Consider the following 16,987-nt stretch of genomic DNA (forward strand, 5'->3'; position numbering starts at 1 on the left):
GAATATATTCGATTGGTAACTGGATTTCAGCAGGGTTGTCAGGCAGAAGACGGTCGAAAATCCATGTATTACTTTATAATGGACATAATGGTTATGTTTATTTCCAATCCAGATATAGAAAGAAGAGAGTTTTATGTTTTTAAAAGAGTTACAAGAAGAAATCCGTTCCGAGAACAAACCTCACCTGTTTAGGACAAAGTTCGCTCGGGTGGAAAATGATCCTGGGAACTAGCGCAACTGTGCTGGAAACTGGAATGTCTAAGTTCCAAGTTTAAAACTCTGAAAATCCAACAATATTCTGCTTTGTAGAAAAGACAGGAACGTCCTAAAGTTGAAGATTTCTTTCCATCCTCACACATTTCACCCTTTTGAAACGGACTAGTGTGACATGGTACGGCGGGGGAGAATTCCAGGGCCCTCGGGAATCCTTAGAAATTCCAGGGCCCTTGGGAATGCCTAGAGATGACAGGGTCCTTAGAAGTAGTAGGGGTAATTCTGCTTTGTAGAAAAGACAGGAACGTCCTAACGTTGAAGATTTCTTTCCATCCTCACACATTTCACCCTTTTGAAATGGACTAGTGTGACATGGTGCGGCGGGGGAGAATTCCAGGGCCCTTGGGAATGCCTATTAGAGATGACAGGGTCCTTAGAAGTAGTAGGGGTAAGTTCCAGCGTATGGGTAGGGTCCGGCATAGGGGAAGGTCACTGGGCCAGTTGCAACCGGGGCGACGGCCGGCAGTGGAGCTACTGCTGGTACAGAGCGCGCGACAACCAGTGGTGCCGAGTAAGCCAGGGGTGTCGCTAGGGCGTTATAGTTGCGGGCGACTACTTGAGAGCTGGTAGCGGCTACATAGGGAGCTGGAACTACGGGGCAACCGGAGCGACGGCCGGCAGTGGAGCTACTGCTGGTACAGAGCGCGCGACAACCAGTGGTGCGGAGTAAGCCAGGGGTGTCGCTAGGGCGTTATAGTTGCGGGCGACTACTTGAGAGCTGGTAGCGGCTACATAGGGAGCTGGAACTACGGGCGCTACAGGGGCCACGGCTAGGGGGGCGACTGCCGGGGCTACGTATGGGGCGGCGAATACAGCACCTGGTTTGGGGGCGGGGGCAGCGGCGGACAGAGCGATCAGAGAGGCGAGGACGAAGGTGATCTGAAATCATCGGGAGAGATCGGGTAAGTTCGGGCCGTTAGAGTAGTTTTGAGTTCGGTAATTTGTGTGATTTTACTATTGGATTGAAGAATTGATTATGGTAGAGAATGCCATAGGCATTAACCCCACCCTTGATCAAACTTTATTTTGTACCTTATAAGTTCGGGTCGTTAGAGTAGTTTTGAGTTCGGTAATTTGTGTGATTTTACTAATGGATTGAAGAATTGATTATGGTAGAGAATGCCATAGGCATTAACCCCACCCTTGATCAAACTTTATTTTGTACCTTAATTGTACACCCTAGTTCACAAAGGGTACAAGTGACTTTTTTTGCGAAATCGAGTTATGTGTTAAAATGGGTTAATGAAAGGTGTATTAACACGGAACACAAAGGATACTTCGTAAAAATGATACCTAGGTAACTAGGTATACGTAGGTATCATTTTTATTAACCCATTTTAACACATAACTCGATTTCGCAAAAAAAGTCACTTGTACCCTTTGTGAACTAGGGTGTACAATTTATGTTACTATTTGTAAATGTAGATCTATTTTGTAAACAAAGTTTGGTTCAACTGTTTAATGTACTCTTTACCATAGTTATCTCAGAACAGTTTTTCTTAAAAATGCTCGAAATAATCTAAATAATCCTGAATTGTGTGAAATATGCTAAAATCCGGAAAATCGCCAAAATATGCTAAAGAGTACCTATGCCAATAATCTTTTGACTATCATCCGGTCTCTAGTTATCTGTTATCACATAGGTCAACATATTCTATTATTCAAGTCTGTCGTTCAAGTCACAGTATGCTCGATTGTTCGTCAAATCCACTGTGACTATTACGTGACCTGTTACGACCCCAGCAAATGGGCGGCACTCCGTAAAGTTTCAGACTGCTTCTGAGGTAACATCATTAAAATTAGGTAAAACTGCCTAGGTAATGTATCTATCTATACATATGCAACAGTAGATAAAGGTAATGTATTGGTTTTACTCAAGGAATTTTGTGAAGAAGATTATAAAATAAGAAGGGAAGAAAAGGTTTTAACTCAACAAGAGTCTTATGCGAGTCTGTAAGATTTCACCACAATCATCTTGGGAATATTTTGAGATATTAAAACCGCAATAGACTAGGAGGGTAAAGCTAAACAGTATAGGTGGGTATAGACTAGATATGCTTCATGCTCCTATCTGAACTTGAATTTGGTGAAAGTTCGGATTAGAGGGCACAAAACAAAAAGGTTTTCCACGGAGAATCTCACCAGCGTAGTTAGATTGATAAGTAAGCAAGACCGTATTAAGGGGGAGGCGAGCCTTGAGCCTTAGTTTTCTCTTTTACTTTAGGCCACACTCCGAAAATTTGGGGTATTCACCCCCACCCTCCCCTTATTCAATTAAAATGGAATTCAATTTTCAACAACCATTTATTTAATATACCTTATTTTAACCATTAAACAACCTATGTGAGGTTCAAATTGTTACTCTACGATTTTCTATTGAGAATTTTGAGATTCATTATATTCATTCCATTCCATAAGCTGAGTTCGTGAGGCGCTATGAATACATTGTGTTGCGCTTATAGTGAGGGCTGTTGATTACTATTACATATAGATAGGTATTACTATTATGTTTGGTGTTTGTCTGAAATCTATTTACACAGGTGGGAAACTAGGTCAGAGCTACGTCGTACAAATTCCGAGAATTATTGTCGTGAAAAAATTGCAACAAAAAATAAACCACAGTAGAAAAAAAAAGAAGGAAAAAAATAATAAGGAAAGTAAAAACCAGTGATAATTATTTTGTTGTTACATAATCTATTTTCTGCTTTAAACAAAATTTTCCGCAGCGTTTTTCATCAACTTTGCCTTGCTTGCACCCATAGGCGGCGATAGGGGGGGGCTTGGGGGGGTTAAACCAGGGATTTGTGACAACGGAGGTATTATCTTATCAAAATTGAGGACAGAAGGAAGACCGGATAGGAGAAAGCCAACTGTTCCAAGAACGAGACTTATCTTTCTAGGCTAGGATAAAGTTCGCCCCCTTGCGGGAATTCTAGCGCTTACAAGGCATCAGGCGCTCTACCGTTTACGAAAGAGAAGCACTGAAGGAAAGCGGAGAAGACGGTCGAAAATCCAACATTTCTGCTTTGTAGAAAAGACAGGAACGTCCTAACGTTGAAGATTTCTTTCCATCCTCACACATTTCACCCTTTTGAAACGGACTAGTGTGACATGGTGCGGCGGGGGATAATTCCAGGGCCCTCGGGAATCCTTAGAAATTCCAGGGCCCTTGGGAATGCCTAGAGATGACAGGGTCCTTAGAAGTAGTAGGGGTAAGTTCCAGCGTATGGGTAGGGTCCGGCATAGGGGAAGGTCACTGGGCCAGTAGAGAAGTTATTAGATTAGACTAGATCGAATATATTCGATTGGTAACTGGATTTCAGCAGGGTTAGGTAGTTGTTTGTTTTTGACATAGGTACCTAATTATTATGTCTGGTTGATCCCTGGTTGCTGGTTGATGACATATCTGGTTGCTCCCTCTTTTGAGGGAAGTGTGAAATCGTTATTGCGATTGCGATCTTTTGTGATCCAAATAATATTGTGATACAAAGAAACCACACATCAATAATAAATAATAACCTAATAACAAAAGTAAATGAAGAAGTGAGTTTTATATTTCAAACGGATATTTTTGATTTTTACTTTTTTGCATTCATTTTGTTACTTTCTATTACCTTTACGTATAGGGAACCTATACAAGGTAATGAGAAAGTATTGCAATCGGTCCAAATTTTCAAAATCGGGAAAGTACCCGTTAGGTATAGGTTATGTTAGAAATAAGTACCTACTTGGAGTTTTAGGGAAAAATAGGACATGTCAATTTCGAATTTACCAGAATTTAAAAATCTAAACCTCTTATTCATAGGTATGACAAAAGCATACCCGGGGCCCGGGGTTCGGGGACATACGTGTTAATGTGATAGTCACACAGATTTCAAACCCACAACTTGTATCACATGTGACGTCATCATAGTAACCTCAATAATGTTACTAGTTACTATCACACATGCTCTAGCTCTTCTGTACTCGGGAATATAGGATAACTAGCATTCATCTATGATTTGACTCTGCCCCGGTGGTGTAGTGGTCAAGACGCTCGCCTGGTAAACAGGAGGGCGTAGGTTCAATCCCAGCTGAGGTAGGGAATTTTATCCTCAATATAATTTGGGAATTTACCACAGTAGGTAACAGTAGTAGACTACTGCTGGAGCCTACACTATTATTTTAGAGTGGCAAGGATAACCCATCCAAAAAATAGGAACTTTAAATAAACTTATTCCCAATGCCCAATAGAGAATAAAATATAGGTCACATTCCAGTCACAGTACAGTACAGTCAAAATATTCTTACTGATGATTCAGAGTATTCACATCTGTCGTTCAAGTCACAGTATACTCACTCTCATCTAATCACATGTAAAATATTTGATTAACACCCGAATCTGAAAACTTATTGGACATTATTGAAAAATGCCTATTTGATCAAGACGTAAATAAACTGAATAATTCTTCCTAGTTGTTGTTGTTGTTGATGTTGTTGTTGTTTTTGTTGTTGTTCTTGTTGTTGTTGTTGTTGTTGTTGTTGTTGTTGTTGTTGTTGTGCCTGGTGTTTTTGTCATCTGTGTTGTCGTTTTTGTTGTGGTTATTGGTGTTTATTTAGCTGACTTTTTATGGCAAAATAGTTTTATTTTTTCATACGACCAGCGACTGTTTATTTGCTTATTCCATTCATAACTCTTGCATGGTTATTCCGATTGTGGTATCCCAGAAGGATGACTATTCCGGACGGCATTTTTTATTAATTGATTATTTATTATTCTGACTATTTTCATTATTATTTCAATACAGTTTGTGACACTGTCTGTGTTTGTATGTGTGTCCGAGTTTAATGAAAATAGCACCAGTAATCCTCTTTACTAAGGAAACCGTGTGTGTGCCTGATTATGTTGCGCACCGTATGTAAGGCGTCCTGACTGAGGTGCGTGTGGTGCGCAACATTTAATGAAAAGTGAGGTCACCGTACGACATGCTACGTCAAGACGAAAAAATTGCGTCTAGTTTTTATTTAACATGTCGTCACAAGTGGCGGAAAACGAGGAATTTTACGCGACGAGACGCCTTGAGTACAAAATGTAATACTTTATAATGGACATAATGGTTATGTTTATTTCCAATCCAGATATAGGAAGAAGACAGTTTTATGTTTTTAAAAGAGTTACAAGAAGAAATTCGTTCCGAGAACAACCCTCACCTGTTTACGACAAAGTTCGCTCGGGTGGAAAATGATCCTGGGAACTAGCGCAACTGTGCTGGAAACTGGAATGTCTAAGTTCATGTCTCAAGCTTTTTCCACCATACACGTTCCAACTTTCTGTCAGACGCTCTGAGTGTGAATGGCGGGCTTTATTTATACGTAAGTACCAAGTTTTCGGTTCGATTCTCGCCTGGGGCGAATTTTATCCCAAACAGTTAGGGTTCGTTCTCGGAACGGCTGGCTTTGTCCTATCTTGTCCCCTTCTCTGTGATCTCGGGATGATAAGACCTTAGCAGTTACAGTTCCCTCTATCAACACTTTTTTTTTCTCTAAGTTTACCCTCAGATTGAGTTGGCTCTTTTTTAACTGTTAGGCAGATTTGAAATAAATTAATCCCTCAAATAAAATAGGTATAATTAATTGGTCTCGAAAATCTCGAAAAGTTTGCCCTCAGATTGAGGTGGCTCTTTTTTAACTGTTAGGCAGATTTGAAATAAATTAATCCCTCAAATAAAATAGGTATAATTAATTGGTCTCGAAAATCTCGAAATGCAAATCGCATTACTTCTCGCCAGCTCCAGCGTACGTCACAATAAAACAGGAACATAAAAACCTCATAAAACCATCAGGTAATGAGTGGGTAACCCATTAATTATTAATTTTATAGGTCTGGTATAATATAATAATGGTAGTTAAGTATGTAATGGTAATAAAATTGAGGAATTTGTACAGTTCCGGAGTTAAACGTGATTTGCGATTTTCACCAGAGGTCATTGACACTAGAAAGAATCAAATAGTAGATAAGTAAAAAGCCAGTTTAAAGAATGGAGACAACTTACTAGGTGAGTGATTCCCAACCTGCATTCTGCGATCCCGTAAAACTTTGATTTTTTATGTTCTTTCTCTAGAAAACCTCATCTAAATAAGCACATGAGCTCTATCTCTATTAGCCTTAGCCTAGCAAAAGGCCGTAATAGGGATGGGTAAGTTTTAAAAGAGTTGATTCAGAGAGCCGAATATTTCAAAAGAACCGAGTGGATTGATTCGGAGTGTTCAAAAGAGCCGATTCTTTTGAGAGTCGCTGCTTGCATAAAAAAAATAGTTAAAAAGCCAGTTTAAAGAATGGAAACTCTTGAGTGGAAGACAACTTACTAGGTGAGTGATTCCCAACCTGCATTCTGCGATCCCGTAAAACTTTGATTTTTTATGCTCTTTCTCTAGAAAACCTCATCTAAATAAGCACATGATCTCTATCTCTGTTAGCCTTAGCATAGCAAAAGGCCGTAATAGGGATGGGTAAGTTTTAAAAGAGTCGATTCAGAGAGCCGAATATTTCAAAAGAACCGAGTGGATTGATTCGGAGTGTTCAAAAGAGCCGCTTCTTTAGAGAGTCGCTGCTTGCTTAGCCGTAATGAGGCTTTTATTGTGAAAAAAGGCAAATCTTCATTGCGAATATTAAATCAAGAAGAGTTTGTTAACTCTTCTTGATCTTCCTCTAAACGCGGATTTGTTCATGAATTTTTTAATGAGATACCTATTACCCAGGGTTGATACCGGTATCTAATAAAATCTATAATCTAATAATACCCAGAGTTGATATCTAATAAAATCTATATTCTATGAGATAAAACAAGGTGCACCTATTTGCACGAACGCAAAACTCGATAGTTAGAATGTACAGGGTGAACTGAGAGCTTTTGTGTAATTTGCTTATTCCATTCATAACTCTTGCATGGTTATTCCGATTGTGGTATCCCAGAAGGATGACTATTCCGGATGGCATTTTTTATTAATTGATTATTTATTATTCTGACCATTTTCATTATTATTTCAATACGGTTTCTGACACTGTCTGTGTTTGTATATGTGTGTCCGAGTTTAATGAAAATAGCACACTGTCTGTGTTTGTATATGTGTGTCCGAGTTTAATAAAAACAGCACCAGTAATCCTCTTTCCTAAGGAAACCGTGTGTGTGCCTGATTATGTTGCGCACCGTATGTAAGGCGTCCTGACTGAGGTGCGTGTGGTGCGCAACATTTAATGAAAAGTGAGGTCACCGTACGACATGCTACGTCAAGATGAAAAAATTGCGTCTAGTTTTTATTTAACATGTCGTCACAAGTGGCGGAAAACGATGAATTTTACGCGACGAGACGCCTTGAGTACAATGTAATACTTTATAATGGACATAATGGTTATGTTTATTTCCAATCCAGATATAGAAAGAAGACAGTTTTATGTTTTTAAAAGAGTTACAAGAAGAAATTCGTTCCGAGAACAAACCTCACCTGTTTACGACAAAGTTCGCTCGGGTGGAAAATGATCCTGGGAACTAGCGCAACTGTGCTGGAAACTGGAATGTCTAAGTTCCAAGTTTAAAACTCTCAATTTATTAATGAGATTTTTAATTTTTGTTTTGTTTGGCCCTTAGAATGGGTTGAGGTTTTTGATGAGCTGCTTGACGCCAAACTCACCTCCGACTAGGCCAATGGGCAGTCTGTGCGAATCCCCCTTCACCCTTCGAACCCGTCAGCACTGCTCAGTAGAAAATAGATCATAAACAAATTTGTTTGTCGCGTGTAGCATGTAGGGAGTAGGTATTTTAGCGACAAGGTGAGATATTTGTATTTCCCAGGTGAAGTGAGGTAGGTATGGCCATAGTTCGGTAGGCAGGTGTTGCGAATTTTGCGATATACCTCAATGAATTATCTTAAAGATCTAAAAGTCTAAACAGTTAAACAAAAATTAGAAATTAGTGGTTGTGTGAGAAAGCTCTTCCAGGAGAAAAGGAAGTGAAAAATGAATTTATTTGCTGTCAACTGCTAAAACAAACGAGAATATCACTAAACTGCCTAAAAACTTAATCTATCAAAAACTGCAATTTGACTCACCATGTTGAATTCCATTTTATAAAAAGTTGACACCACACAACAAAAGTTATCACCAAAAAAATTGAACAAAAATTCAATGAAATGATCACAATGGATTTCGGATGGCTAATGAATGACTGTTTGGATTCCTTCTGGATAATATAGATATTTATACACTGACCAAAGTGTTTAGGAGCATCTTGCTTAAGATTGTCATGGACGTGCGTTGGACACAGGACGTGGTTTGCATATCAATCAGATTAATAACATCAATGACAAGATCACAAACCCAATGTAAAGAGGTTGAAATGAGGCCCCTGGATGTCATGCTAGGTGCCCTGAGATGGAATAGAATATACCTTGATACCTACCATACCTTGGTTGTTGATACTGTCCGCAAATGACTGAAAAGTCCCTTTACTATTGCAGTTGAAACAATGTAAGTCGCCAGTCTAGTTCACTTGGAGGGTGGCGCGTCTGGATTGTAAGCGTTCGTGGATTCGATTAACGCCCGGGGCGGAATTTACTCTAAACAGATAAGATTCGTTCTCAGGAAGTCCTTATCCAGTCTTCCTTCTTTCGGGATGATATACCTTGATACCTACCATACCTTGGTTGTTGATACTGTCCGCAAATGACTGAAAAGTCCCTTTACTATCGCAGTTGAAACAAGGTAAGTCGCCAGTCTAGTTCACTTGGAGGGTGGCGCGTCTGGATTGTAAGCGCTCGCGGATTTGATTAACGCCCGGGGCGGAATTTACTCTAAACAGATAAGATTCGTTCTCAGGAAGTCCTTATCCAGTCTTCCTTCTTTCGGGATGATAAGACCTTGGCAGTTACATTTCTCTCTATCAAACCTAGGTATTTAAAAAATAAATAAACAGTCGTCTTCTTCGAGTAGGATTTTATCGGTTCCCCATATAGTATCGTGCCTGATCATACCCTGATTACGATCTTTCTGGCAGGATATTGATTCGTGTAATGTTGGCATTGATTGAACGGGAGGATTTGGACACTTGAACTCCCTCATTGCTTGCTCAAAGCCAGCCCTGCTAAAGTTATATCAAGCTTGCATGCCTCCATTTACCACTGGAGTTTCATGCAGATCCTCAACTAAATGCTTCGGTGGTGATTCTAACCCGGGGCGGATTTTATCCAAAGAGATAAGGTTCGTTCTCAGAACGGCTGGCTTTCTCCTATCCTATCTTCCTCCTCTCTTCGTTTTCTGGACGATAAGACCCTAACAATTACAGTTAGTTCCCTCTATATCAGCCTCTTAAAAAAATCTAATTCACTGAGAAGAAAAACTAGGATGCCGGAAGCCCAATCGAGTGACTGGGTTCCATCACTCTAATATTGAGTTCTATATCAGGAAGCTCGACACTATAATATAGCATTCCAAATCAGGGGAAATAACCCAACCTAAATCAGGGGAAATAACCCAATAATAGAATTCTTCCGCCCTAACTAGTGGCATCCTGTCACTAACTTTTTTTTAATTAATGGAATTGAACCTTGTTGAATAATTCAGTGCTCCAGAGACGCGTGACAATTGAACAATCGAGGAAACATGAGGTGTAAAATGACTAAGTTTATAAACATTACAAGTATACATATAGGTATGTGTATGGGTACATTACAAGTATACATATAGGTATGTGTATGGGTACATTACAAGTATATGGAGGGTGGTTAATAAGTTTATTATTGAGTAACATCTGATGACATTGAGTAACTTCTAATCGATAGTAATATCATTTTTGTAATACCTATACAATAGTAGGTATTTCAGTATACTCGTACATTACTATTGATTAATATCTTTTGATTATATTTAGGTACATGGACCTAATGCTATCTTGTGAGCTTCGGCTGAGGTCTATTAGAAGCCTAAAGGTAAGCATAATAAAGCGTGATAAAAGGTATTGCACCTTTTTCATAAATAAATAAATAAATAAATAAATAAATAATAAAAATAAATGCATTTTCTTTGTGTTATTATATCACAACTTTGGTGCTCACTGCAGCATTGTAGGATTTTCCCATAATATCACAATAATCCTAACATCCAATGTTTACCTACCATGCTGGCAGCTGGCACCGGTCGCTATGCGCATTTACATGTCATAGCTACTCATTTTCCTCACGAGGGTGAGTGGGCCCCGCAACAGCCAGTCACGGAATCAATCATTTGGGTGATATAAATTTCTTGACCCCGCCGGGAATCGAACCCGGGTCTCCCGCGTGCAAGGCGAGTTCCATACAAAGAACTTTGGACCATTTTCCATACGAGGCGGACCATTTTCCATACGAGGCAGTTTGGACCATTTTCCATACGAGGTATTTGGGACCATTTTCCATACGAGATAGTTTGGACCATTTTCCATACGAGGTATTTCGGACCATTTTCCATACGAGGCAGTTTGGACCATTTTCCATACGAGATAGTTTGGACTATTTTCCGTACGATATAGTTGGAACCATTTTCCATACGTGGCAGCTCGGACCATTTTCCATCGCCATGGGGGCGTTTTCCTACGATCTACCGCCTGTCTGTGGATTCGATTGCTTAGGACTTGTCATGCTACCGATTCTGCTGTACGCTGCTGGCATTCTCTTAATAACCCTCTTCTGCAGACAAATCAAACCACCCTATGATATGCAGAGTTTTCATTGGTAGGCGTGTAAATATAATTCACCATTTCATCCCTGTAATATGTGACATTCCATCCTATAATATGTGACTTGAAGTGAGAATTTCAAATAACTCCTGTAATCGAGAAATAAATGGCATTTTTCATTTGACAACAATCTAAACTTAGATAAATGTTGTGATTCTAGAATTGAAGTTTTGTAAACAATAAAGATGAAAATCCTTTAAACAATTTGTGCAACAAATCAAAGTGCAATGTAGACTAGACTAAGTCTTACAAGAAATCCAGAGGTAATCCAGCGAAAAATCAACCCGAAACATATGGAGATTATGGTTTCGCTTTCAGAACGATAAGAACTTAGCAGTTAAAAAACTTGATCCGGCAAACCCTGAACCTCATGATGGAACCCTCGTTGTCACCACACACATGGTGGGGATTATCCACTTAGTTCATGAGATGCACGCGTACCCAGGTCAGTCCAAAGGCTCCCAATGAACCTCAAGATATAAAGAACCGTTCGTACGACAGTAAATTTTCCGTCACTTCCAGGCCCTTTCATACGAGGTATTTGGGACCATTTTCCATACGAGGCAGTTTGGACCATTTTCCATACGAGGCATTTTGGACCATTTTCCATACGAGGCAGTTTGGACCATTTTACATACGAGGCAGTACGGACCATTTTCCATACAAAGAACTTTGGACCATTTTCCATACGAGGCGGACCATTTTCCATACGAGGCAGTTTGGACCATTTTCCATACGAGGTATTTGGGACCATTTTCCATACGAGGTATTTGGGACCATTTTCCATACGAGATAGTTTGGACCATTTTCCATACGAGGTATTTCGGACCTTTTTCCATAAGTGGCAGTTCGGACCATTTTCCATACGAAAAAGTTTGGACCATTTTCCATACGAGGTATTTCGGACCATTTTCCATACGAGGCAGTTTGGACCATTTTCCATACGAGATAGTTTGGACTATTTTCCGTACGATATAGTTGGGACCATTTTCCATACGTGGCATCTCGGACCATTTTCCATCGCAATGGGGGCGTTTTCCTACGATTTACCGCCTGTCTGTGGATTCGGTTGCTTAGGACTTGTCATGCTACCGATTCTGCTGTACGCTGCTGGCATTCTCTTAATAACCCTCTTCTGCAGACAAATCAAACCACCCTATGATATGCAGAGTTTTCATTGGTAGGCGTGTAAATATAATTCACCATTTCATCCCTGTAATATGTGACATTCCATCCTATAATATGTGACTTGAAGTGAGATTTTCAAATGACTCCTGTAATCGAGAAATAAATGGCATTTTTCATTTGACAACATTTATCTTGCTCTTCTTACAAGTCTTACTCGTCTTACTGCTCGTCTTACAAGCTACACGCTACAGCTACAAGCTACAAGCAAAACAAGCTCGTCTTACAAGAAATCCAGAGGTAATCCAGCGAAAAATCAACCCGAAACATATGGAGATTATGGAGTGACTGTCAACTGCCATCAAAATATGGAGTGTATTCATCCCTGGATCATCATAAACCTTCAACAGTAGTTTGTTGTTTCTAATGACTGGATCCAACCCTAAATATCCTGTCTGGAAGACACAGAGCAACTCAAAACTGGGAAAGTCAGTACGTACATAGCTACATAGGTATAAAGATAGATCTATTAGATCAGCTAATGTTACCTTCTCTTATATGAAGTATACGGCCAATCTGGCTACATATCTCTCTTTTCAAAAACTGCTGATGTCTTATCGTCACGAAATCAAAGAGAGAAGGACGACAGGATAGGTGAAAGCCAGCCATTCCGAGAACGAAGTTCATCTGGTTAGGATGAAGATCGCCCCGGACGGGAATCGAACCCGCTACCTAGTGCTTGCAAGGCAGACGTGCTACTTTCCAAGCTAACTAGCCTGGTCTTTTCTTCTTCGCTTTTTCGGGTGTTCGCCAGTCTCTCAATCAGCCCTACAGCGATTGCTTTAGTCCCAAATCTATACAATATATTTATTATATCATTTCAGGATTAAAAAGAAGAACCCCCCCTGCCTCCACTTATCCGCTATTGCCCTAGGATGCTCCAGACGGAATTTTGTGTGGAAGGGCCTAAAAATTATATGCCTACGCCACTAATTTTGACAGTCAAGTACCTACCCTGTCTCGACCGGTTGAACTAATGCACCAAATGATTATGCACCGTTGATTATTTATTATAGATAACTTCTATTAATAGAACACATTCTACTTATGTAGGTAATTTTCCTATGTAATTTCCTCTATTTACTTTGTTGATCATTTATAAATAGAATTCTTCCACCCTAACTAGTGGCACGCTATCACTAACTTTTTACTTTTCAATAAATGGAATTCAACCTTGTTGAATAATTCAGTACTCTCGAGACGCGTGACAATCGAACAATCGAGGAAACATGAGGTGTAAAATGACTAAGTTTATAAACATTACAAGTATACATAGGTATGTGTATGGACTATGGGTACATTACAAGTATATGGAGGGTGGTTAATAAGTTTATTATTGAGTAACATCTGATGACATTGAGTAACTTCTAATCGATAGTAATATCATTTTTGTAATACCTATACAATAGTAGGTATTTCAGTATACTCGTACATTACTATTGATTAATATCTTTTGATTATATTTAGGTACATGGACCTAATGCTATCTTGTGAGCTTCGGCTGAGGTCTATTAGAAGCCTAAAGGTAAGCATAATAAAGCGTGATAAAAGGTATTGCACCTTTTTCATAAATAAATAAATAAATAAATAAATAAATAATAAAAATAAATGCATATCATTTATACTTTTACTGCTAATATTTATTTTACGTTTTCGAGAAGGGTCAGATGGGATGCACCCGGATTAGTCCCCAACTCCCCATATTATAGAGATTGCAGTTATCAAAGAAGAGAAAATCGCAGACAAATAATTGTTTCTGAACCTCCTCATCTTTATGTCGCCCCTAGATTTCGAAACAGTACCATGTCATGTCAGTCATGTTAGTCATGATCATGAATGCCTTATAGGAAAAATCCAACATAACCGCACGGGCTACCGTTAAGCCAGCCTGGTTAAAAGTTGAATATCTCGGCAGCCATACGCACACAAATGATGCTTTTTACGGCACAAATCAGCACAAACGAGTAGGTTCATTATAAAACATCGAATTCCCAATATGGCCGGACTAAACTCACCTCTGTGACAGCTTAGACTTAGAAGGTAGCGCGTCTGCCTCGTAAGCGGTAGGTCGCTGGGTCGATTTCCGCCCGGGGGTGGAAATAGACTATACGATTTTATACTAAACAGATAAGGTTCGTTCTCGGAACGGCTGGCTTTGTCCTATCAAGGAAAATAGTAATAATTCTCTCCCTGCGGGAATTGACCTCGTAAGTAAGTAATGTAAGTAGTATATTGACCTCTAGCACATGTCTCTCCATATCCATTTGAATTTATTTATTTGCCTATATTTATACAGTTCAACATTTACACGATTTATCTGTAAGGCTTGAAATTTACTGATGGGAGCAATATTTTGTTGGACTGCATTACACAAAGTTGTTCAACGTTTTGAACTGTTTCATCCTCAGCTTTACCTTCTGGGAGATCGAAACTTACTGTCCGAAACATTGTTGCATAACATCTCTGACGAGAATAATGCAATTCGTTATCTGTTGCTCTCGTGATACAAACTGTTTCACCACTGCTCCTGCCTAATGGTTTACACGCTCAAGCCATTTGCACAAACTGGCTTGCGCAAACCGGTTTGCACTAGTGCCTTTTTCATAAACCCGAAGGTGTGTCTATGTTGTCGAGGCAGTGTGGGCGGTTTCAGTTGACATCGATCGACGACTGTTGACTATGTGTGGACAAAGCTTATTAGATGATAGATACGGATACGACTTACCCAAATGGTAAATTCAAATATGTACATACTATGTACAGTTAGTTGTATGTACATCAATTGTAATACATAGATATCCATACCTACCTATGACTAAGTAATAAAATTGAAAAAAATGTGTCAAAAATATAATCGCTAAAATTTTGGCAACAGGATATACATAATTACCTATATCATGTATAGACAGATTGGACTACTTATGTGTTTTTGAGTTTAGGTAGAGTACGGAACGGACGTACCTATAGGGTGCATAAATAATAGGTTCTTATTCTTATTACCTGTTTAGATTCAATACCTAGATTTAGATCAGTTCAATTATGATAACATTAATAACATAGTCAGAAACATTTACATTATTGAATAATGTTTCTGAAAGTCAGAAACACACCTTCGATTGGTTATCGATCGAATTATCGATAATACTGAATTAAATAAATCCATTAGGTTTAATTTTTTGTTCTACTATTATAGTAGACCGGATGTCCATGGTATTTTTCTTCTAAAATCTCAATGTTATCTTGGACTTTCCTTTTGTTCAAGTTTAATTTCAAGCTCCAAGTAATAAGCCAACTTATTAACTGTTGGATGGTAAATTTTGGACCCAATTTTTTTTTAAGTTTTCCTTCACGAACGGTTTTGACGAAAAATCGCGAATTTTTGGTGAAAAATTCACTTTTTTTTACATACCTACTCAAACCAGGCCTAAATTTAAAGCAGTGTAAATTGCATACGTGACTAATTTGAAGGGGCAAACATTGTAGGTTTTTGAAAAAAAAGGTAACTCCTGTAATCGAGAAATAAATGGCATTTTTCATTTGACAACAATCTAAACTTAGATAAATACTGTGATTCTAGAATTATTGAAGTTTTGTAAACAATAAAAATTAAAATCCTTTAAACAATTTGCGCAACAAACCAAAGTGCAATGTAGACTAGACTAAGTCTTACAAGAAATCCAGAGGTAATCCAGCGAAAAATCAACCCGAAACATATGGAGATTATGGAGTGACTGTCAACTGCCATCAAAATATGGAGTGTATTCATCCCTGGATCATCATAAACAGTTGTTTCTAATGACTGGATCCAACCCTAAATTTCCTGTCTGGAAGACACAGAGCAACTCAAAAACTGGGAAAGTCAGTACGTACATAGCTACATAGGTATAATGTATAAAGATAGATCTATTAGATCAGCTAATGTTACCTTCTCTTATATGAAGTATACGGCCAATCTGGCTACATATCTCTCTTTTCAATGAGGAGAGAAAGTGGTAGAGTAGTAGCGCTAAGAGAAGGATGAGCTCCAGTATGTACAGGGGGTTTCGAAAAGCTTGCATCAGACATTTTTCATAAGATTTTCTCTTTTGGTGAAATATGTTAAAACCTTCCCTAAGCTATTTGCCTTAACGATGGTGTAGTGGTCAAGACGCTCGCCTGATAAAAAGGAGGGCGTAGGTTCAATCCCAGCCGAGATATGGAAAGCGTTTTTTGCTTGCGTTTTCAAGGGTTGAGCCACTCCCCTAAAATGGTCCGAGCCCTTTTCTGTAACAACCTGTAGGGAAAGTACCTATTCTAATTTGAAAGCATCCTGTATTTTTCATTTTCTCATCGGCGCGGCGTAGCGCGGTGTTTCAGACAAAATGGTTCCCTCAGGGGCTTTTTGTTCAGCTTTAACTTTTTAACCCCTTGCAGACCTATTTTCAAACTGCGGGAGTAAACGGACATACTTCTTTTTGTAGCATAAACAGGGTGTATTAGGTGTTTTTTCAAGCTTGTATTGTAGAAGTGGGAAGTGGAGAACACGACAAGTGTGCATGGACGGGTCACACTTGTCGTGAGTTTCGCCTGATTGTTAAAATTACTGGATTATATAACAAACTCAGAAGATGGACCCATTATCATTATCACTAAATATCCGATAAACCTTAAATTTTGAGGTAATTTTCCTTTATGTAGGCAATGCCTACTAAGAATCGAGCATTTTTGCTGAATTCCATCAACATCGTACAAATTGCTCGAGAGTTATGATTATGACGAAACAAAGTTTCAATGTTATACAAACC

The 16,987-nt window shown here is 39.0% G+C and overlaps 2 protein-coding genes and 1 long non-coding RNA gene across 3 annotated transcripts; 1 reads left to right on the forward strand and 2 right to left on the reverse strand.

Annotated features, from left to right (window-relative positions):
- Positions 1-497: 497 nt before the first annotated feature.
- Positions 498-865, reverse strand: LOC108253140 (the record flags this gene model as incomplete). The annotated part of the gene is made up of 1 exon (XM_017446543.2): positions 498-865. A coding segment is annotated over one exon (219 nt), but the record flags the coding sequence as incomplete, so codon positions are not given.
- On the reverse strand, positions 865-8,472 carry LOC103515194 (NADH-quinone oxidoreductase subunit I 2-like). The gene is made up of 2 exons (XM_017446541.2): positions 8,359-8,472; positions 865-1,152 (listed from the first exon to the last, which is right to left on the reverse strand). The coding sequence occupies exons 1-2, from the start codon at positions 8,371-8,373 to the stop codon at positions 865-867; spliced, it is 303 nt and encodes a 100-aa protein (XP_017302030.1). The 5' UTR covers positions 8,374-8,472.
- A 2,266-nt stretch (positions 8,473-10,738) lies between these two features.
- Positions 10,739-13,282, forward strand: LOC113469925. Its single transcript, XR_003393190.1, has 3 exons — positions 10,739-11,281; positions 12,444-12,635; positions 13,028-13,282. It is a non-coding gene; the product is annotated as an uncharacterized LOC113469925 (long non-coding RNA).
- Positions 13,283-16,987: the final 3,705 nt, after the last annotated feature.

The sequence above is a fragment of the Diaphorina citri genome, unplaced genomic scaffold, assembly GCF_000475195.1.
Source record: "Diaphorina citri unplaced genomic scaffold, Diaci psyllid genome assembly version 1.1 scaffold1295, whole genome shotgun sequence".
Taxonomy (NCBI): domain Eukaryota; kingdom Metazoa; phylum Arthropoda; class Insecta; order Hemiptera; family Psyllidae; genus Diaphorina; species Diaphorina citri.